At 31.6% G+C, this 22,678-nt stretch overlaps 2 protein-coding genes and 1 pseudogene across 2 annotated transcripts in view; all 3 read left to right on the top strand.

Moving 5' to 3' along the window:
- The window catches only part of LOC114717748 (tetraketide alpha-pyrone reductase 1), a 57,033-nt gene that overhangs the window by 27,788 nt on the left and 6,567 nt on the right, over positions 1 to 22,678 (top strand). The window contains exons 6-7 of the mRNA XM_028902945.1: positions 5,783 to 5,948; positions 8,836 to 8,841. Coding sequence (XP_028758778.1) covers positions 5,783 to 5,927 — 145 coding nt within the window. The 3' untranslated portion in view covers positions 5,928 to 5,948; positions 8,836 to 8,841. The remainder of the gene's footprint in view (positions 1 to 5,782; positions 5,949 to 8,835; positions 8,842 to 22,678) is intronic.
- LOC114717752 (tetraketide alpha-pyrone reductase 1-like) lies at positions 310 to 4,952 on the top strand. The gene is made up of 5 exons (XM_028902949.1): positions 310 to 526; positions 991 to 1,160; positions 2,051 to 2,242; positions 2,919 to 3,081; positions 4,762 to 4,952. The coding sequence occupies exons 1-5, from the start codon at positions 400 to 402 to the stop codon at positions 4,950 to 4,952; spliced, it is 843 nt and encodes a 280-aa protein (XP_028758782.1). The 5' UTR covers positions 310 to 399.
- On the top strand, positions 12,074 to 16,375 carry LOC114717737 (benzyl alcohol O-benzoyltransferase-like; annotated as a pseudogene).

Raw genomic sequence — 22,678 nt, 5'->3', positions numbered from 1 at the left:
AACAACCATTTTCTTCCCGAAATTGAATCACCACCTTTTCAGTTCAACCAAATAGTTTGATGAGACCCCAAATTTTGGCAAACGAAACCGTACACCTACGCTGCTACACTTATTGTAACTTATAGGCTCAAATTCCGACTGCATGCATGACATTGGATCTCCCCTTGGCTTTCCCATACCCTAGTCTCCCCCTGTCACTGTAAGCTATGAATTTAACACACCTGTCAATAAGTTGAAGGTCTCAATCGACGCTTTGATGAAGATGATGCGTTAAAGCCAACAATTCCACAGACTTGTGGTTTTCTTTATAAACAGTGGGTACAATTCGAAGCCGGGAGATAAAGATCAAGCTGAAGACTTGCTTATGCTCAAGTAGTGGATTAAGAAGAACGAAAGAGAATGGAAAGCAACACAGGAAAAGGAAAGGTTGTATGCGTCACTGGTGCTTCTGGCTTTATTGCTTCATGGATCGTCAAGCTTCTTCTTCTTCGTGGTTATACTGTCAAGGCCACTGTTCGTGAACCAAGTGAGTACTTTCTCTTTTATACTGAAGGAAGTTCTGCTTCGTTGATTTCTTCTTCTACTACTACTTATCAACGAAGAGATAGGAGAAAGGATTTATTTTACACTTCACATTAACCGAATTTAAAGTTTCTGCTGGTGCATGTGAGATATAAGTTCATGTCTTGTTTCACTAGTTTGTTGTATCACGATTTCTGGTTATGGTTTTGAGTAGTTGGAAATTGGAGGAATGATCCAAGAACAGGGCATGCATGGAGAATATAAAATGTTAAGGTGTGTTGTATGAAGGTGAATTCGAGAGAAATGGAGGCAAATGCCTAAAATGGACACGAATCAAAGATAAAACACAGATTGCTAGATACATCAATTCCTTAATTTTACTCTCTGGGTTTGGCACAAATCAATTCTATTTTGCTCTTTCTTATCATTTTGAGTTAAATACTAGTGATGGTTTGTAACCCCTAGCAGATGATTCAGTAAAAGTAGACCACTTGCTCAAACTTGATGGGGCAAAGGAGAGACTGCAGCTGATTAAAGCAAATCTCATGGAAGAAGGTTCCTTTGACGTGGCTGTTGAGGGGTGTGAGGGCGTCTTTCATACGGCATCTCCTGTTGTTCTCAGTGTTAAAGATCCACAGGTTGACATCAATGTAGAAAGTCTACTGTATCTCTAAACCAATTTTTATCATCTTTTGATTATCTTCTACCCATTTTTAGATGTCTGTTCCTGCATAGAAATAAAAGTCCAATAACAGGAAGACAAAGACTTCAACATTGCATTTTGTCCAACAAAGTAGGCTTCCAATTTTTCAAATACATAAACACATAGTGACGCTTCTCAATGGCATGCTCCTTTCTCTTCCCTTGGCAAATAGTAAAACAAACTCTTGTATTGATAACTTAGTAAGTTCACATGTACTCTAAGACTAGTATCACAATTGTGAGTTTTCCATTAGCTGTTGGGCAAACTGGGGATTTATGCTAAACTTACGGTAAGAATGGTATCACGCCTTAGGTCCCTCAGTGCCCACTATCCATAATGTAACAGGCCATAAAAATAAAGAGGCCGTAAAAATAAAGAGTGGCATGACTGCCCCTGCGAGCTACTGTTCTTTACCTTTAGTTAAAGTTATGTCTTTTAGAAGCCAAGCTATCCATATAACTTTGGCCTTTTGCTGTAAGGCTAAGGTCGACTTATTTTGCTTACTGTAAGGATTATAGTCAGTAATGTGCAATCTGGAATATCTTAGCATGCTTGACAGCCAAAGAAAGTGAATTCTTGACTACTTCAGAGTGAAATGCTGAGGTTTTCCCAAGATCTGTCTGTTATATACAGAGATTTATATTGACTATGGACTATGTGGCATTAAGGATTTTGTATTTTTGGCTTTGGAATCTGTTAAGCTCCCACGAGTTTAAATTATTCATAAAGGCTAACAATCTTTTGAATTACCGCCTCGTTGTCTGGTTAAAAAGGTTTTTTCCTCTTGCTAAATTCTTACTGTCCACCCCCCCCCCCCCATTTCAGACTGAATTAATTGATCCAGCAGTCAAAGGAACTCTTAATGTTCTCAAATCATGTACAAAATCACCATCCGTGAAACGAGTTATTTTGACTTCTTCCACTGCTGCAGTTGTGTATAATGGAAAGCCTAAAACTCCTGAAGTTGTAGTTGATGAGACTTGGTTCTCAAATCCAGATATCTGTAGGGAATTTAAAGTATGTATTATAGTTCATTATACTATCAAGGTTGAGATGCTGAGCTTTTTCAAAGGCTTACAGGCCCTATTTTTCAAATGCTGAGAAATTGGCAATGTTGTGGAATTCTTCATATTTCTTATACATAATTGAAGATCATTATGTAATCATCTACCTATCTTTTTTGTGTGCACTCATCAGGGATTTCTTCATGTTGTAAATATCCATGAGGTTTTATCCTTCCTTATCATCTTTTTTTTTTTTCGGGCCATGTGCCAGGAATACTATTTCTCCTTCTTGGTTCTTGGCCTATTAATTGATGTCCCCACTCCCCAGTGGTTGTAAATCATTCAGAATGTAGTACACAACTAATTCTTGACTCATCTATTTTTTGTGACTTTATTTTGAGTGAAAGCTGCATGTTTCAATTATGACAAAGGACAGTCCCTTGAAATCAGTTGTAATGTGATGCAGAGAGTGCCCATTAAACTTGCCAAACTGCTTCAGCCATCCTCCCACTTAGTTTATTTGATAACAGATCATTACTCTGAAGCTTGTATGCTTTAGAAAATTGCTGCTGAGTAGTATTGTTAATGTATATGTTCCAGCTTCCAACGTTTTCTAACATGGTATTTCTCACAAATAATATTTTAGAATGCCTTTCAAGTTTCCTGCTCTGTTTATTTTGTGCTTTCAGATGTGGTATACACTTTCCAAGACTTTGGCCGAAGATGCTGCCTGGAAATTTGCAAGAGAAAACAAGATTGACTTGGTTGCTCTCAACCCAGCAGTGGTGATTGGGCCACTCTTGCAACCATCACTTAATGAAAGCTCTGCTGCAATATCAAATTTAATAAATGGTATGACCTCTGGTTTTTAATATAAGGGCTACTTAACTAATTTGAATAGATTAAGAAAATTAAGTAAGTTAGGCATTTGTAATGAATATGAGTTGATTTCTCTAAAATATCTTTTTTAATCATGACTACCTTTAGATGGAAACCTCTTAATATCTATGATCAATATGGATACTTAAAAGAATGAATTATAAATTTGGGAGACAAAGTGGATTGAACTCTTATATTTAGAACCAAATCTAAATCCCAAATAGCTTTTATAGCAAGGACTAAAGGTAGTAATTTCCATAGATTCATAAGGTTCATGCTGTATTGAGCACAAAAATAAATTTTGTCGCATTATTTATGCCCATCTGTATTGTCTGATCTTTCAACTAAAATGTTTGTTCTAGCTCTAGTTAATAGAAAAGAGAATTGGTGTCAAGGTGTTGATCTGTACAGAGGGATTACGGGAGACATGATGATTTTAATCAGAGACTTTATTTTCACTTATTTGATATGTATTTTTGGAATCATGATGCGTACCATTATAAGACCCAAAACAGAAATGCTCTTTGCTATTATCCTTTTTCACTTGACATTAGTAAATTAAGATAGCGACAATCATGATTTCATCTTTTGTAGAAATTTTCTTTTACAGATTTGAATTTTGAAGTACAAATTCAGGGGGATAGAGTCTCTGAATGTCCATTTTCATTGTCAACAGAGAAAGTGTACATATAAAGAGTAGGGAGCATAACTCCGGATCAGTCCCACTTATCTAATTCAAAATTTAATATATCATGAGAAAACAGTAGCAACCAAGATACATGTAACAAAATAGAAGGGTTATATATTGGGAAGGATACAGTAGTAAAACTTAAGTGAGATCTCTAACATGTTATCTGGAGTTGTGGAGTAGACATTTAACATCCCCAGCTTATAGATTAATCTCTTAAACTTTACCTGAGGTGGGTCCTTTGATTTTGGGCAGATTTACCAAGTTTCTCCATAATGAAGAGCTTATAAACTCTTACGGTTTTCATTCAATCATGATACACAAAATTTATTGCAACCTAATTGTAGACATACATTGTTTCGCAAAATATTTTCCTGGATGCATATTAGACGCAAGATGGCTCTGAGTTTTAAGTCCTAGGATTTGCAAAGTCCCGCTTAGATGCTTAGTGCTTTGAAGAATAGAAGGTGACTTCTTTATATCAAAACAGTTATAGTTTTTAATTTGTTTTCCCTTCAAGTTAATATATACTTCCTCTGGTTCAAGGTATAAGATAAACTTCGTTGAAGGGGCTTCTTTTTTTTTAAAAAAAAAGAGAAGATAACATTCACTTTTGTCATACATTTAATGAGTCTTTTTCTAATTTTACCGCTAACACATATTGTCTTTCCTCTTTAATTCATTTATTGCATTTTTTATTTATTCTCTTCATTAATAAGGATATATTTGGGGAAAAAAAACACATACCTTACATATTTATTGTTTTTTAAACTGATTTTAAGTAATTTCTTGATAAACATAAATAAATAAAATTTATCTTATATTTTGAATCGGATGTAGTATTAGTTTATTACTATTTTGAGAGTTCTAGCTGATTTGAATGTGTAAAACAATTTCTTGTTGTGGCCCCAGGAGAAAACTGTTTATCTTTCTCCTTGGACTATTCTCAGGCTTGTTTGATGCAGGTGCGCAAACATTTCCAAATTTTTCTCTGGGTTGGATTCATGTGAAGGATGTTGCAAATGCTCATATTCAGGCATTTGAGATTTCTTCAGCAAGCGGAAGGTATTGTTTGGTTGAGACAGTAGCACACTACTCTGACATTGTGAAGATTTTGCATGAGCTATATCCCACATTACCACTCCCGCAGAAGTAAGTTAACTGAATCTCCACGTGGTGAAACCTCTCTCTCTATCTCTCTCTCTTCCACAAGCACTAATATGTAATTATGGATTTAGATGGGATTTTGTTAGATTCGTTAATTATTAGGATTGTGTTATGATTTATTTAGATTTAAATAGGATTTAATATTATTGTAAGATTTGAATTAGATACTATCTCTGATTCTTAATATAAGATCTTGTTTGACTTTTGATTTAATCTTAAATATAAGACCCCAATCTATTTTGTTTTTCATATTTATCTATTTTTTTCAAAGTAGTTATTGTAGGTTGCACATGCTAAAGCTTCTATCAAATGATAATCCTAACTTGTACACATTATTAGTAAGGGTATTTTAGAAAAGACAACACCTAGTTATTATAAATAACTAACTTAACGAATTTCTTTAATCTCTTCAAATTAGTCAAATAGGTCTGATATTAGGGACCAAAGATAGTATTTCATTAGGATAAGATTAGGATTACCCTTGACTTATAAATAAGGGTAATTGTCAATCTTCTTCTCTTATGTTTTGATTTTCTAAATTATTCACTACATATAAATTACTCTTTCTATTCATTCTCTATTTCTCTCTTTCACTTTTCTTTTCACAATTCCCCTAACACATTGGACCAATTGCATTCCCCTCTTCGGAGATTTTTAGAACCTTCATTGAAAATGAAAGTCGTGTATCCCGTAAAGATATGTTCTACCAGAACAAGTGGATGACTTGGAGGCTGAACTTGTGTACCCAAATAATTTGCACCCCCTTCTTATTCTTAATTACCTTGGCATTTGTTTCTTGCTTCCTCAATAACTTATTAGGTGTGAGAACGACAAGCCCTTCATGCCAGTGTATCAAGTTTCCAAAGAAAAGGCAAGGACCTTGGGGACTGAGTTCATTCCCCTGGAAGTGTGTCTCAGCGATACAGTGGAAAGCTTGAAAGAGAAGAACTTGATCAACTTTTAATTGTGATCTTTCTCCAGAAAAGTAAATGTTGAAACCTTGAAACATGTTTTAATTATGTACCTCTGGTGTAAAAGGCTTTTGTTGCATTTTCTACGAGCTTTATCAATGTGTATGATTTGTGAGATGTCTTACAAGTTTATCCATTGACACGATAGATGATAACTAATATTCCCTCTTGTCCCTATTATCAAGCTTTTTTTTTTTTGAAAAAGAACAATTATTTCTGATTATAGGTCACCAAATAGGATATTAGTTACGTTTTATAATATTGTCTCTCTTTAAAGCATGGTGCAATTTTTTCCCTCTCAATGTATTTTATGGTTTCAAACGTGGATAAATATGATTTTTAATCATTTTCGAAAAACTTTACTCACATAATTACTTCGTTTTGGTTTAGGTAAGATAATTGGAAGTGTCTTGTAACAAGAATTAAAAGGAGTGTACGAATAAGATTTTCGCTGTCACAATTTTAAGATCCAACCTGATCACATATTTTTGTGGCTGAACCAAATCTTTGGTTGGTTCCTATGAAAATCGTTTTCAATCTTTGATTTTATTACTCCCTCCGTTCCTTATTATAAGAGACAAATAACCGAAGTACATTGATCAAAAAAACAGTTAAAATTAGTTAAAAACAATTAATGTGTAAAAAGTATAATTTTTTTCCAAAAATGCCCTCATTAATAAGGAGAGAGAGCATGAGAGAGAACAATTAAATTATTAAAAGAAAGAAAAGTGGGAGGGAGAGAGTGTAAGTTGGAGATAATAAATATGGGTAAAATAGTAAATCAACACAAAAAAGTAGAGACAACTTGTAAGTGTCTCTTATATATAGGAACATGTCATAAGTATCAAATGTCTCTTATAATAAAGAAGGAGTATTAACTAACATACCATATATATATATACACACATATATATTCGTATGGGATGGTAATACTAATACACTCAATAGCATATTATGCAACTATTTATATGTAGTCGGAAATGTTAATACATTCAGTAAAATATATTAATTTTTAATTACAACTTGCTTTAATCATTCCATGATTAGCAAACGGCGACTGGTTCAAATGACAACACGTGGAATAGTATTACATTCATTTTTGCTATTGGAAGTGCATCTTTGCGTGCAGGTGTTGACAAGTTTGGCAATGGGACCTACGTCCCAGACATAGAAATTAGATAATAAATTTACGAGATGAGTTATGTTTTTAATAATATACTCTTTCTGTGCTTAATATATAATCTAATTTTTGAGTTGATTTTTATTCTAAATATAAGACTCGTTTCTTATATTTATCAATTTTTTCTAAATTACCCTTATAATACTCTCTCAACCATAATCAAGTAGAAGGGAGGAGGAGGTATTAAGAAGATGATTATGGTTTTTAGAAAAAATGGTCACTTTTTTTTATAATTAACTAACTTACCTAACTTCTTTAATCTAATCAAATTAGTTAAATGGGCCTTATATAAGGACTGAAGAAGTATATTGGTTTTCTATAATACTACTTTTAAGTAATATTACTTTCAATCCTTAATATAAAAATTAGTTAATAATTGCTTTTACTCTTAAATATGAGACATAGATTCACTTCATCTTTAGAATTTATAATTCATTATCTAAAATATCAAATGAAGTTTGTATCCAAAGGTAGTCATGATTAGAAAGATACTTGAAAGAATTTAACTCATACTTATTACAAATAACTAACATTCTTAATTTACTCAAATTAATTAAATAACTCTTATATTGTTGACCGGCGGTAGTATTTGCCTTGGATATTACTTCCTTAAAGCAAAACTCTCAATATCTACACTCAATAAGGAGAGTAATCTCTTTTACTAGTTTTTACATTTAAGATGTGAGAGTATTATTTTTAGCATAAGATAGTGATTTGTGTTCGGGAGAATCCCACAAAAAAGAATTTTAAAATTACAAAATCTTAAATAAGAGATCACTACAAAAATATATTGTTATTTGTAAGTTTGGTATTGCTAATATTTATTAAAGTATTGTTATCAAATTACCTTGAATTTAGCAATTTCAAGCTTGTTTTTGTGGGATTTTTCATGCAATTGGGTGCTGGAAATTTATTTATTTATTTTTTGGGTGAACTTGTTGAGTTACTGTGTGAAATCTGTTGCGCGTTCGTAAAATGCCGAGAGATTGTGCTCCGTCCACTGAACAGGGACAGCGCCAGCAGTAATTTAGCGGCAACCACTCAAATCCTCTTCAAGGTGGGGGGGTATGAGATTTGGACTGAAGTTGGTAATTGCTATCCAACCCGCCAACCGATACAAGAAATTGGGTTAGGATTGGCTAAAAGTTAATTAATCAATAAACAAAAGTTTTTAGCTTGTACTGCCTAACTCATAATCCGCAGGCCAACCTCTATTTATTTTTTTAATTTTATTAATTATTATAATTACATTATTATATTTTATATCCTATCTAAACAATTAAAAAAATACCTATATTATTTATTTGGTGTTTTTGTCAATTATTTGAAGAATTATATTTTCTTTATATTGTATAAGAAAAATATTTAAAAATTAAAAAAATTAAAAGAAAAAGAAATAATAATTGGCTGGTTGGCTTTTAGACAGGGTCTTTTCAACCTGTACTGTCTAACTCTAACCCGCTATGGGTTACCCTACAACCCCTGAGTTAGCTCATATTATCACCTGTAATTTGGACCCATTGGGTTTTCCGGAGATATTTATAACCACTAACCTATCAAATTCTTCTTTACTTCTATTTATTTACAAGCCACCTATCAAAAATGAGGCAATCAATTAGTCTTTATTTTACTACCCCCTTTTCTTTAAAATATTACATCCGGTTTTAATTATAAAACTTAGTTAACTAATTTGATAAGATTAAAGAATTTAGTTAGGTGAGTTAATGGTAAAAAACTATCACCCATTTTCCAAAAATACCCTTATACAATTTTAAAAAATAACTCTACGCAATACCTGATCGCTCACACCATTCTTCCAGCTGTACCAAACCTCGGCATAACAGCACCTAATCAGATTGATCTCTCTGGTTAAAATTTAACAATTTGAGTTATTTATTTATTTTAATAATTTAAAATTTTATTCATGTATTTATAAAATATTAGAACTAACCCAGTCAAATTTTAATTCAGTAGTTGAAATGAGAAGCGGAGAGAGGAAGTAGAATTTTTCTATATGTAATAATATCTATTTGAATTATTGTGGTAGTATTTAATTATAGTTAATGGAATATAAGTAAGGATAGTTTGAAAAAAAATAAATATGAGAGATAAAGTAGATTGAGATCTTATATTTAGGACTAAATTAAGAGAAAAACTAGCTCTTATAATGATAGTTTTTCACTGTTACCCCTTCTTAGTTGTTACAAGTAGTGGAGAGAATTTTAAATGTTGAAGAAATGAGAGAATTTTCTAATCACATAATTCTTTAATAAATGTAAAATAGGTAACTTTTATCAATTTAAAACACATTTAATGACTTAACTAATTTTTCTCGGCTTGTGAGAAAGTTTAACTAACATCTTATATTTATATAATACTCCCTCCGTTCCTTATTATAAGAGACATTTGATACTTAGATCTAGGTTAGTTTTTTTTTGGGGGTTACTCACTCAAAATTTCGCCTTGTCACCTTACCATCAAAACATTAATTTATCATTCACTTATTATAGTAATACATTTATTAATTTTTTAAAAATATATTTGAACTTTGAATATTGAGACAGAGTATTTGTTGAGCCTCTTATCCATTATAACGTGGGTGGGCAATCAAACCAAAATTAAAACTTCAACTTCAAACTTGTTTAATCAATTTAAGCATTGAAATTATATTGGTGCAAAAACCATTAGAAAATAAGAATTAATAATTGTTTTTATTTTAAAAAGTAGACACTAACAACACTGTTACAAATAAGATAAAACTCGTGATTTTTTATTAATAAATTAAAAAGGTAACACTTTGTACTTGTCTCTTGGTTTCTCTTCTTTATCACCCTCTTAGTTATAAATGAGATTAAACTTGTGAGTCTCGAGGCCTCATCAGAATTAAGGCATGTCTCCAAGTTCAGAGAATGTTTATAAAGGTGCCTACAGATCATCCATCGATCAACATGTCCTCGCATCAACAGCAAAATTTGAACTAATGATCTTATAGGTTATAAGCTGATTCCTTACTAACTGGACCAATTCTTATTAGCTATGCTAAATAATTTGATTGCGAATAATGCGCCTAGTTTGAAGAATTAGGTATTTTGGGGGGAAAAAAAAGTCCAGTCACATATTTATCCCTTTTTTATTTTGTGGATTTGGATGGCAAGCGTAGAGCTTGATCAAATTGCTGGTAATAGATTCCCAATCTTGGTGCCACCAAAGAGATATCTTGTGCTACTACACCAAATAGTCTTCTGCAATCACTTATTTATCTATCTAGGCATTAACGATGGAATTGAAATTTCATTGCTAATCCAATTAGTAATAAAAGAATTAGCATCAGAATAAATTTTGTCACTAATTCGATTCTATCGCTAATCTATCACTAATTCCGTTGCTAAATAAAAATTTTGTCATTAAATTTCATCACTAATCATATGTTTTCTTTTTAGTGATATAATTTCATGATATACATAAATATTTTAGAGAAATTATATAATATATGCTATAACCAAGTAATTTTTTAACTTCTTTAATTTTTTTAAGTTAGTCAACTAGCACTACTATAAAAATATCTATTTTCGTTCTCTATTTTCATATAAGTTTAAAAACAAAGAAGAAAAAGGTCTCACGTTCGTCTGGTTTAACCTAATAGAAGAGTATATGCTCATATACTTGTTTGGTCAGCTAGCTAGGTCTTCTATTAAAGAGCGGGGTAATATTTAGGATGATGAGAGCATGCCATACATTGTCAGGCACCAACCTATGATTTTAAGATGGTTTGTAATTGTACGCGCTTGAACAAACGCCACCTGTAACAAAAGCTTGAGAAACATCACCCATGTATAGTTCCCACACTATGTTCAGAAAGTTTTTCAACGTATACCCTCTTCTATGTACCTTCTCTGAGCTGCAAAGAGAATAGGATGTTATAGACTTGGTCATGTAGAATGTGAACTAAATCTGAAACAAATCAAATACAAAATTTTGGATTTTGCAAATTAGTGCTTGAATGCCCTAGATTAGAAGATATGTTATTTGCTCATTGTATATCTCTAAAAAGGAAGATTTGCAACTGTATCTACGTCTATCAACCCTTTTGCGCTCTTTTTCCTACATAATGGAACATCTTTGATAAATTCAATCTCAAAATTAAACAACAACAATCCAGGAAACCACGCAGAACTAATATGAAAACCACTCATGTAGAAACTCGTGCATTCTAAACATCTCATGAGATGTTCACCAGTTTAATTCTCATGAAAAATAATAAAAAGGCTTGGTGCTATCCCACTACTTTCTTCAGTTTTGTGTCCTTCTTCCATTTTAATCTCACCCATCATGGTATATATGTTTTAACATTGCACGTCTGCAATATATGTGTGTGTATATATATATTCAATTTAGGCATTGAAATTGGTGAAAAACCCTTGGTTAATACTACTCTCTCCGTTCCTTATTATAAGAGACAAATAACCAAATTACGTTGATAAAAAAAACAGTTAAAATTAGTTGAGGACAATTAATGTGTAAAAAATATAATGTTTTTTTCCAATAATGCCCCTATTAATAAGGAGAGAGAGTATGAGAGAGAATAATTAAATTATTAAAAGAAAGAGAAGTGGGAGGGGGAGAGAGTATGAGTTGGAGACAAAATAAATAGGGGTAAAATAGGAAATCAATACACAAAACTAGAGACAACTTTTAAGTGTCTTTTATATATAGGAACATGCTATAAATAAATAAATAGCTATCTTACTATAATGACCAGTTGAACCACGCAATCAACTATAAAATTAGACAATTTAATCTTTTTTTAAAAAAGTCATTTAATAATTTAAAAAATTTATTCACATGAAGCTGCTATAGTGCTATACTCTCCCTCGTCGTTATAAACGAACGCTCGCATGCTCTTTAGCAACCACCCAAATAAATCATCTCCTGAGCTTTAATTTATATATTCCTTGTATAATGGCGCCACCAGATCTTTCATTCCCAGTGCGTCGGCGACATCCGGAGCTGGTCAGTCCGGCGAAGGCCACGCCGTGTGAGGTGAAGTTTTTGTCGGACATCGATGACCAAGGTATGCTTCTTCGGTTCCAAATGCCGGTGATCCAGTTGTATCGTGGCAATCCTTCGATGAGAGGAAAAGATCCCGTTGAGGTTATCAGAAAAGCTTTAGCCGACACTCTGGTGTTCTACTATCCCTTCGCCGGCAGGCTCGGGGAAGGGCCTAATCGGAAGCTCACGGTGGACTGTACTGGCGATGGCGTCATTTTTATCGAGGCTGATGCCGATGTTACTCTAGAGGAATTTGGTGATCTTCATCCTCCTTTTCCATGTTTTGAAGAGCTTCTTTACAATGTCCCAGGAACTTCAGATATTCTTAACACTCCACTTCTCCTTATTCAGGTATCTTCTTCCTCTTCAATATTCCTCTTGTCCTAATTATAATATTTTATTTATAGTTTACAAACGAAATTTGGAGGTAAAAATAAAGATTAGAGTTTGTGCGTGTGTATATTATGCAGATGGTAATAGCCTACTCTGTTTTGGTTTTGATATTGCATGTATTTTATGTTCCGTCGACTTGGGTCTGTGTAAAATCTTTTCAGATCAGAAGTTCGCTGATATTTTTTTTTTAAAAAAAAAAAACCAAAAAGGCTTCTTGGGCAGATTCTCATACAATTTCACCATTGCTCATCGCTGTAATAAAATCCGAGTTATTCAAAACTTAACCTAAATGATGTAGATTTAAAATTTTTAATATGCAATTTTTTTAAGGGAGAATCTCAATTAAATCCAGCCGAAATACCTAAATTCAGATTTAGGCCTGCACTTTTAACAAATTCTTAATTAGGCCATGAAACCTAATTAGGGATTTCTAAATGTTGTTAAATAACCATAATGCCCTTCTTCAATTAAAAAAAAAATTGTTTAATATACCTCTCTCAAGTAATTCCTCATCTCTTATGATTTTTTTAGACCAAAAAACATATAAGTAATTTTACAATGTTTGAAATTTGTATATATAACTTACACTATTAAAAATATTTTAATAAAACATGTTAAATTACAAATATAAGTAAAATTATAAGTATAAGTAAAGTTTAAATAAATTTTTTTATTTTCAGTTTTTATAATTTACATTAGTTTTATTTATTTAAACAATGTTGGATCCAACTGAAAACGTAAATGATTACGATTTAATATTAAATTTTTATTATAATTAAAATATTTTAAAATTTTAAAATAAATATTTACAACCTGAAAAAAATATTTATTTAAAGATTACTTATATTATAATTTGAAATGTTTTATGAAAATATTTGAAGATTTTAGTTATATTACAAAATTTCAAACACTAAAAAATTATTTATATTTTTTTGTCTAAATATTAATAATAAGAGATGATGAACCACTTTAGAGGGATAAAATAATCAATTTTCATTTTTAACTAAAGAGGGGCATTATAGTTATTTAACAATATTCAGCAATTCCTAATTAGGTCTTATGTCCTGATTAAGAATTTGCTAAAAGTGTAGGTCTCAATTTAAATTTAAGTATTTCAGCAGGATTTAATTAGGATTTTACCTGTTTTTAATGATACATCCTTTTTTTAAAATTTGAATTTTTATTATGTTTTAAATAATTTTTTATTCTAATAGATACAAAATTGAAAATGAAGACAATAATATATTTATCGTTTCGTGGTACATGGCCAAAATATTAATTTCAAAACGACAGAAGATACACACAATTTTATATTACTTGTTTGATTGAGAAAAATATATTCTTCTAGTCCTAAATATAAGACTTATTTTATAGTATAACTTACATTATAAAATGAGTCTTACATTTAGAACCAGAGGAGTAGTTGTTTAACAAACTTTTAGTATTAATATTGTTAATAATTTCCAGCTGTTGGTTAGGTACTATAGATGCACACAAAATCCAAAGGATGTTCCTCTTTTAAGTAAAATGTCGCAAATTCAATGCTTATACTCTCGGCCTGTTAGTGTTTGATCTGACCTTTTAATTTTAAAAAAAAAAGTGCACAAAAAATTATTTTGATTCCTTTTAGCCGTTGACTAAAATTGAGGAGGAGGGTGGGGGAACAAAAGAAGATTTGTGATCCAAATAAAACGGAGAGCTCAGGACACTAATTATTATAATTATTGGGGAAGAGCGTGCCTTATACTCCTCCGTTCCTTAATATATATATGTGTGTGTGACCTGATTGTTTGATTTTGATTCTAAATATAAGACCTATTCCTTATATTTATCAGTTTTTTTTCTAAATTACTTCTATAAATACTTCCTCAATCATAATCAAGTAAAAAAGAAAATGAGAATATTAAAAAAGATGATTATAGTGTTTTAAAAAAAACATGTCATATTTTTTATAATTAACTAACTTATTTAACTTTCTTAATCTAATCAAATTAGTTAAATACATTTTATATTAAGGACCGGAGGAGTACTTTGAAAACTATTGTTTTAAAATTTAAACTCTAGCCAAAAAGCTCAATTATATAGAGTCAAATTATCGATTGGGTCTTATTAATTAATTAAAATTCTTGGATTATATAATATGCTTTAAGTGGGTTGAAGCATTTAGAGCATGGAACAAAAATTAAAGATCCATATTTCTATGGCTATATTAAGTTATTTAAAGTATATTATTACAACTTGCTCCGAAGTATTTATATAAGATTTAAATAGGAAAAATAGAAAAAATGTGGGCTTGACAAAATAATGCAAGATCCTGTCCTTGATTCCGAGAAATTCCTCTATTTTAATTAGGTTGAAATTATGAACAATAAGAATCATGGTATTAAATTTAAAACTCAGTCTGGGTTGACTAGTTAGATTAATAAGCTGTTGAACCAGCATGGTCAGTTGGGTAAGAGTTTGGGACAAGTGACTGAGCTGGATTTTACATTTTCTTTTTTTCCCATTAAATCTGAAAAGACATTTTAAATTAAAAAAAGAAAGCAATTTATCAAATTTCTGTATTATAAGTTTGTTTCGTTTGATCATACATGGTTTGTACATAAGTATTCTATTCACTTACTCGTTACTTATTATAAAAGCTTATTTGACTTTAAATTTGGTCCTAAATATAAGACTTCAATATATTTTGTCTTTCATATTTATTTATTTTTTCTAAAGTAATCTTGTAGCAGTTGCACATATTAAATATTTTATCAAATGATAATTCTAACTAATATACATGATTAGCAAGGGCATTCTAAGAAAGACAATATCTATTTATAACAAATAATCAACTCAAGTAATTTTCTTAATCTCCCCAGATTAATCAATTAGGCGTTCTATTAAGTATCGGACATAGTATTTTGTACCAAATAATTCAGAAATAAATATTTTACATGCTCTCCGAATCTATAGGTAACGCGCCTGAAATGTGGTGGTTTTACTTTCGCTTTGCGTTTGAATCACACCATGAGTGATGCCACTGGATTGGTTCAATTTATGAGGGCGTTAGGCGAAATCGCTCGCGGTGCGCCTCAGCCTTTAACTCTACCAGTCTGGCGATCATGGTGAATTTGAATATGAAGAAGAAGCCTCTGATATCGAACAAAACATCGTTCCTTTACACAACATGGTTCAACGTTCTTTCTTCTTGGGACCTAATGAAGTTGCTTCCATTCGCCATCAAAATCCCTTATCATCTTCGTTATTCTTCTTCTAGTTTTGAAATCATCACTGCATTCTTATGGCGATGCCGTACAATCGCTCTGCAATTTGATGATGATGATAAGGTTCGAATCGTATGTGCGGTGAATGCTCGTGCCAAGTTCAACCCTCCTTTGCCGGACGGTTACTACGGAAACGTCATCTCCTTTCCAATGGCCGTGACCACAGCCGGGAAACTACAAAGGAATTCGTTGGGATATGCTTTAGAGTTGGTGAAGAAAATGAAAGGTGAAGCAAGTGAGGGAGTATATGCACTCTTTGGCAGATTTCATGGCAACTAAGGGATGACGCCGTTTCAAGATCGAAGGGTTTTGCAATGTGTCAGACGTGAGACGAGCTGGATTCAGTGACGTTGATTTTGGGTGGGGAAAGGCGGTGTATGGTGGTTAGGCAAAGGTAGACGAAGTAGGAATCATGTATCTACCTTATAAGAACGCTAAAGGACAAGAAGGTCTAATAATAGTTTCATGTTTACCTAGTGACACCATGGAGAGATTTGTGAAAGAGCGGGATAGAATACTCAAAACAAGATTGATCACTTCTTCCCTATAATAGGATTCTCTGTACCTAGATTTAAGAGTTGAGTCGCGTGAAACAATATAATACTACCCCAGTCCTATTTATAAGACATTGTTTATAGACTATAAACGATATTTTATAATTGGAACTAGATGTAGTATTTAACTATTTACGTCCATATATAGTGACTAGTGAGGCATGAGTATCTCTTTGATTTAGTATTGTAATTTCTTCAATCTTCCTTTTGGGTATGGTTCTTAATATGTTCAAATACTTTGCAAGGGGGCATGCAATACATGTTTTGGAAGTTTGTTATATACTGCTATATATTGAAACAAAATTGATGGCTCTTGCCACTGTTGAATTATGATTCTTTCTCTCGCTTCACTCTGTTACAGCAAAGTTAGGGTTTTTTAAGGGACCACTGTTCAAACAAACACTAAAAGTTATGCAATCAAAAAATAATTTTTAGCGTGAATTTCAAAATTTTGTTCCTAGTGTTGAAAGGAAAGTCCCACCTTGTTTAAGACAGAGAGTCTTAATTAGTATATACTACCTTTGGTGCTTAATAATTGGAGATTGAATTTTAGTCATAAATATAAGACCTCAATCAACTTTGTTTCTCAAATTTATAATTATAATTTGTAATGTTTTTTATAAAATATGCCTATTGATTGTAAGGGGTTCCTACTAAGGGATAGTTTTAATGCACATGATTAAAGAGGATATTTTAAAAAAATCAACACATATTTGTTATAATTAATCAATCTAACTAATTTTCTTAATTTTTTCAAATTAGTTATTTAATTCTTGTATTAAGAACAGGAGTTAGTACATGTTATGATTAAGCTTGGACTAGCAAAATGATCAAGAGAAGAAGTGAATTCGCGCACGAGATAGTGGGACTAGTTGCCCAATAAAAGTCACAATAACAATATGCAAGTTCGTTCAACTTTTTCCTGTTGATGGTAGAAATATTATTCCTCTATTTAGGCTTCCTTTTAATTAGATATACTTCACAAAATTCGAGGGCATCTCTCGTGAGTGACTTTCTTGATTCCTTCATAAATTAACTTGATAATTGCACCATATAATCAATACCAGGCCGGGTCAAAGTCAGATACTTTTCTAATATTATTTATAAATCATTTCCAACATATTTCACATAGACAAAAAAAAAAAATCTTTAACTTCATTAACTCTCATTTAAAATATAATTCAATAACTTTTCTATTTTATCCCTATTTAACTTATGTAGATTATACCCTATGAGAACAAAGTCAACATAATAATAAATGAAGAATAAAATTATATATTCATATGAAAAATTTATCTTCATACCCTATAAATAGGACCAAAAAATTTCTTCATAAATTAACTTAATAGTCCTTTTCTTTTTATATATATAGGTATCCTTCTATTGGAAGCAATCCTATTTAAAGGATTATTGGGCACTAAATGTGAATATATCTTTCAGTGAGGATTCGAACCTTAGTAACAATCAAATATAACAATATTCTTATTAACCTCACATAGCGAACGGGATTTTCCAACCCTAGGTTGGTATTAATTAGGTCCATATCTAGGTAACCACTTAGATTATGCCACTTGTGCTAATTAATAGAGTATTACGCATCATTGTTACTTAACCTGTTTAAACCATAGTTAGTCAGGGCAGGGAACGTGTGAGTAAACATGCAAAGGCAAAACCCTAGAACCCAATCGTATTAGGCGGAGTTTGGGAACTGCAATCAGCATTTAAAAAAGCGTTTTCACTCAAATCGAGACAACACTATTAAGGCCCTGTTTGGATAGCAAGCCAAACCATGGTTTGGGGAAAAAACAACCCAAACAAGCACAAATTATCTGAAACCATAGTTTGGGTCAAAATCATGGTTTTGGAATCCAAAACCATGGTTTCAAGAGAAGTGAATCCATTCTGCTTCTGGTTTAAATTGGGGAGTATGATTGTGCCTATTAGAGTAAATCTCAACAATAATATGACTTTAACACCCCTTAATTAATTTTTTATAAACATATTTAATCTTATATCTTATAAATAAATATACACATATTAATTATTTATTAATTATATTATTTTATGTATTATTAATTATGTTGGTAAAAAATATATTATTAACAATTTTATTCCTTCAAATTAAAATATATCGTACAATCTATGTTTTATGTAATTATCATATTAACTTATGCTTTTTTTAATAATTTGTACATATAAAAAGTGTTTCTGATAATAACTATCCAAACACTCTCACTTCTTAGAATTACTTTTTCACAAAATCTATTCTTCACAAAATCTATTTTTTCCGGAATCTATTCTCCAAACCATGGTTTGGTTTCATCCAAACACACCCTAAATTGTTTCTAAAAAGCTAATCCAAAAATTAACTTCTGGCTCCAAAATGCTCATTCAAGTCCTTTGCTCATGTCTGGATGTGTTTAGAACAATTGGCTCTTTGTTGAGTTTTTGGCTCAGCTCCCGCCACCTTTCATTTTTTCCCCTATTAATGTTGCCTTGTATTTCACTAAAAGGTATTTCAGTCATTTCTACCAATTTCAAAATACGCCATTAGGAGTAACTTCCTTCTCAGTAATTTCATATTCTTAGGTGTCTGATTTGGGAATATGAAATTTTAAGCTTCTTTTACTGTCATTTTCCCAACATATATTTTAAGTATGAAATTAGTTTTTTTAGCTTTTTCGAGTAGAGAAGTCAATTTGAGAACCACCACTGTGGTTCCAAACACATCTCCTTTACTGTGTTGTTTTTAGTGTAAAATGGTGGATATTGAATCTTTTTTGCCCCCTTTAAATAACATCTAGAATCTCGAAGTCAGTGGCATCAAGTAATATAAAGTAATTTTTTAATACTAAAATAATTTTTAATACGCACAGCACTTTAAAATATTTTTTTAGCAAGAACATCCAATATTTTAAAATAATTTTTTATACTAATTTTTGATACAGTAACATTCTAAAATATTTTTTTAGTAACATCCAACATTCTACCGTATTTTTCTCTGTTGTGCAACCACCCAAAATTTAAGACATTAAGTGTTGCTCCAAAAATACTTTAAGGTAACAATTACGTTAGGATATTGGACGCTGATGGAAAAATATTTTAAAATGTGAAGTGTGCCAAAAATTATTTTAGAATACTAGGTACTCTTGGAAAAATATTTTTAGGTACTAAGTATACTAAAAATTATTTTAGAACACCTTATCCTACTAAAAAAATACTTCAAAATATTGAATATTATTTTTTCAAAAAAGAACATTCAGTATGGTTAAAAAATGCTTTAAAAAAAATACTTTATGATACTGAACTTTTAATGCCACTTTGAGTGTGAAAATGGCACTATCTCGAGTAAAGGACGATGGCGGAGTGAAGCTGCTCCCAAAAGCTAATGAGAAATTACTAAAAACACATACAATGCGATAACAAAATTTAAATTAGTGCTCCAAAATGACTAAAATGATACATGTAAAATTATAAATTAAAGAAGCAGCAAAAGACAAGAAGTGGGTTAAAGCAATACAACTAGAAATTCAAGATGCTGGATTTTTTGGGAGTGAAGAGAGAAGGGGAAAAAATTTTTTTTTAATACAAATTTTCTTTTTAATTACGTCCGTATGGGCTTTATATGACCTGCATGCCACCGGAGTACCGGACCGTTATTTAAGCAGATGTGGAAATCCGCTAAGTTTTAGTCAAATAGATCTAACCTTGAAGTACAAGGCCAATGCCTTTTGCTTGAGGCTGAGTCTACAGCTACATATGGTATTGGTTTTAGGCTTATGCCTAACCCTTCAAAGTGCGTGACACGACCTTTTTTTTTTTTTTTAACCAAAGACAAAATAAAATATATTAAAATGAAGCAAGTTTAAAGGTTACATATAATATATATAGTAAGCAAACCAACAGAAAAGGAACTAAGATTTACAAAACAATCTTTGGAAATAACTTCAACAGTTAAAAAAAAAACATGAATAGATGTGAGAATTTTCTACCAGATAATAGTGAGGGGTTCCTCAAAGTTTGAAGGAATTTGTATTAATCTTTTTCTAACATAGTGAACGCCCAGTACAGAGTTGGTTCCAAAAGTTAGTAGAGCAGATTAATGGATCTAGACTAAAGATGCTCTAAGGCATGTAGAGGGAAAGATAGGACATGCTAGTGTTGTATTGTTATAGAGGACTTCTTTCGCACGCTTGCTATTAAGTCAAATGATACCATGCCAATAATGTTTACCAAGCCTTTTATACTTAAACATCAAAATATCCCTACCATTAGATTGTAAAACCAACTGAGAGGGAACAGAGCACTTGTTGAAGCATGATTCAAAAAATGTACTGGGTGAACCGTATAAATTGGAGTCATATTTTAATTAATTAAGTTGTTCCTACTTTTCCGAGTCAGTTACATAGTGGGTTATTATTAGCAAATATCTAGGTTTATTCTAGATGTTTTCTTATAGTCAAATAAGTTGCTATTATCTAGCATAGTGGGCAGTAGTGGGTACCTAAATTCATGTTGAATTTGTTTTTTTGTAAGCCTATAAATATAGGTACTTTTGTTTCAATTAATGCATTGAGTGTTTAGCTTTCTTTCTCTTATTTTATCTCTATCACGTGATTCAACAAAGTTCGCGTTAGAGCTTCGTTTGATCCTGTGGGCAATAGAGTGAAAAGTGAGGTTGGGTCCATTGGGTTTTTGAGAGAAACGCCTTTTGAATCAGTCTTGGGAAACACCAGAGAGAGAGAGAGAGAGAGAGTTCTTTTATTTTGACTTTGTAGATTTTGAAATGGCAACATTCATGGGTTTTTCTTCTTCTCAACCACTCCTACCAATTTTTAATGGAGAGAAATATGAGCGGTGGAGCATCAAAGTGAAGACCTTGCTCAAATCGCAGGAGGTGTGGGACTTGGTGGAATATGGGTTCATTAACATGTTAGAACCCATTGAAAAAGAAGAGGAGAGGTTGAAAGCAGCCAAGCAAAGAGATGCTAATGTGCTATTCATTCTTCAACAAGTAGTCTACCATATCCTGTAAAATTTAACCCTGATAATGGGATTGAAAAATTAAGTCAAAGGCTAATGAGAAAAGTAGACTGGTTGATGAAGCCATGCATAACATAAAATCCAGATTGGGTCTGAATTGATATTTTTGAAATTATCAGTCTAAGAAGGGCAAAATGAAAAATTACACAAAAATTCTAGAAAATTCCTGAAAAATAGTAAAAAGGTAAATTAGAGGTTTTAAACCTTATTTGAGGTCCTAGGGGTAAAAATAGTATGAAAATGAATTATTACAGAATTTTCTGTAAATAGAACTTTTTTTTGGGAAAAACAATGAAAAACTAGCTGAAACAATTATTTTAAATATTTAGAGGCATTAATAATTTTGTTAAAAAATATGAAATAATTATTTAAGAATTTATTTGAGTTTATAAAATTATTCCAGGCCCTGAAAGTGCAGAAATTAATTTTAGAATATTTATTGCCGAAATCTTATTGGTAAAATTTGATTTTAAAGAAAATTCAAAATAACTAGTTACAGGTTGAAATAAATTCTGAAAATTTTTAGGAGAGCTTCCTATATTAAAAGAGAATTTTTAATGGAGAGAAATAAATTTTTGAAAGCCCAGAACTATTTTTGGAAATAGCAACTAATATTATGAGTTTTAGTGGGAAATTGATAAATTGTGATTGAACTACATTTCCTCTTCCTTTCTAATCAATTTCCTCTTGGGCCAAGAAAGCCCACCAAATTTGCACAGCTCATGTTCTTTGTTGCCAAGAAGGTTCAATCCCAATTTAAGCCCAAAATACATTAAAAAAAATCAAGAACAAGGGACACTTGGCATGAGCTGAAATTTAAGGGTTAGGAAGAGAGACACATGTCCCCTTAAGTGATAGAAAAAGAGGCTATTTGGAGGGGGTTAAGGTCAGCTTGTAAGCTCTATAAATACCCTCCTAAAATAGTGAAATTATACCAAAATAGAGAAAAAGAGGAGAAATTCTGTTCAATTGAAATCTCAACATTAAATAGGATCTAAAACCTTCCAAGGCAAGAAAAAATTATCAAGCTTCAAGCAAGGATCTATTAAGGTATGTCTAAGCTTTAATTTGGTTAGATTTAAGAGTTGTTTTGATTGAAATTTCATGACAAAATCCCAGTCCCTATGCTGCTGATTTTTGGTCAGGTCAAGAATGAGTTAGGAAAGAATAGAAACCATGAATATGGGCTTGGAATAGCATGTTTAATTGATGTTTGGATTGAATTTTGGAAGAAAACCAAAGTTAGGGTTTTATGC

This window comes from Neltuma alba, unplaced genomic scaffold (assembly GCF_004799145.2).
Source record: "Neltuma alba isolate B1F8T4 unplaced genomic scaffold, ASM479914v2 tig00011773_pilon, whole genome shotgun sequence".
Lineage (NCBI taxonomy): Eukaryota > Viridiplantae > Streptophyta > Magnoliopsida > Fabales > Fabaceae > Neltuma > Neltuma alba.
Note: the sequence above shows the minus strand (reverse complement) of the source record. Positions and strands in the feature narration are given on the sequence as shown.

Coding starts and splice junctions, on each gene's coding strand:
- LOC114717752 (XM_028902949.1), top strand. CDS start 400: ATGGAAAGCAACACAGGAAAAGGAAAGGTTGTATGCGTCACTGGTGCT. Junction 1,161..2,050: donor TCAGTGTTAAAGATCCACAG/GTTGACATCAAT, acceptor CCCCCATTTCAG/ACTGAATTAATTGATCCAGC. Junction 2,243..2,918: donor ATATCTGTAGGGAATTTAAA/GTATGTATTATA, acceptor TTGTGCTTTCAG/ATGTGGTATACACTTTCCAA.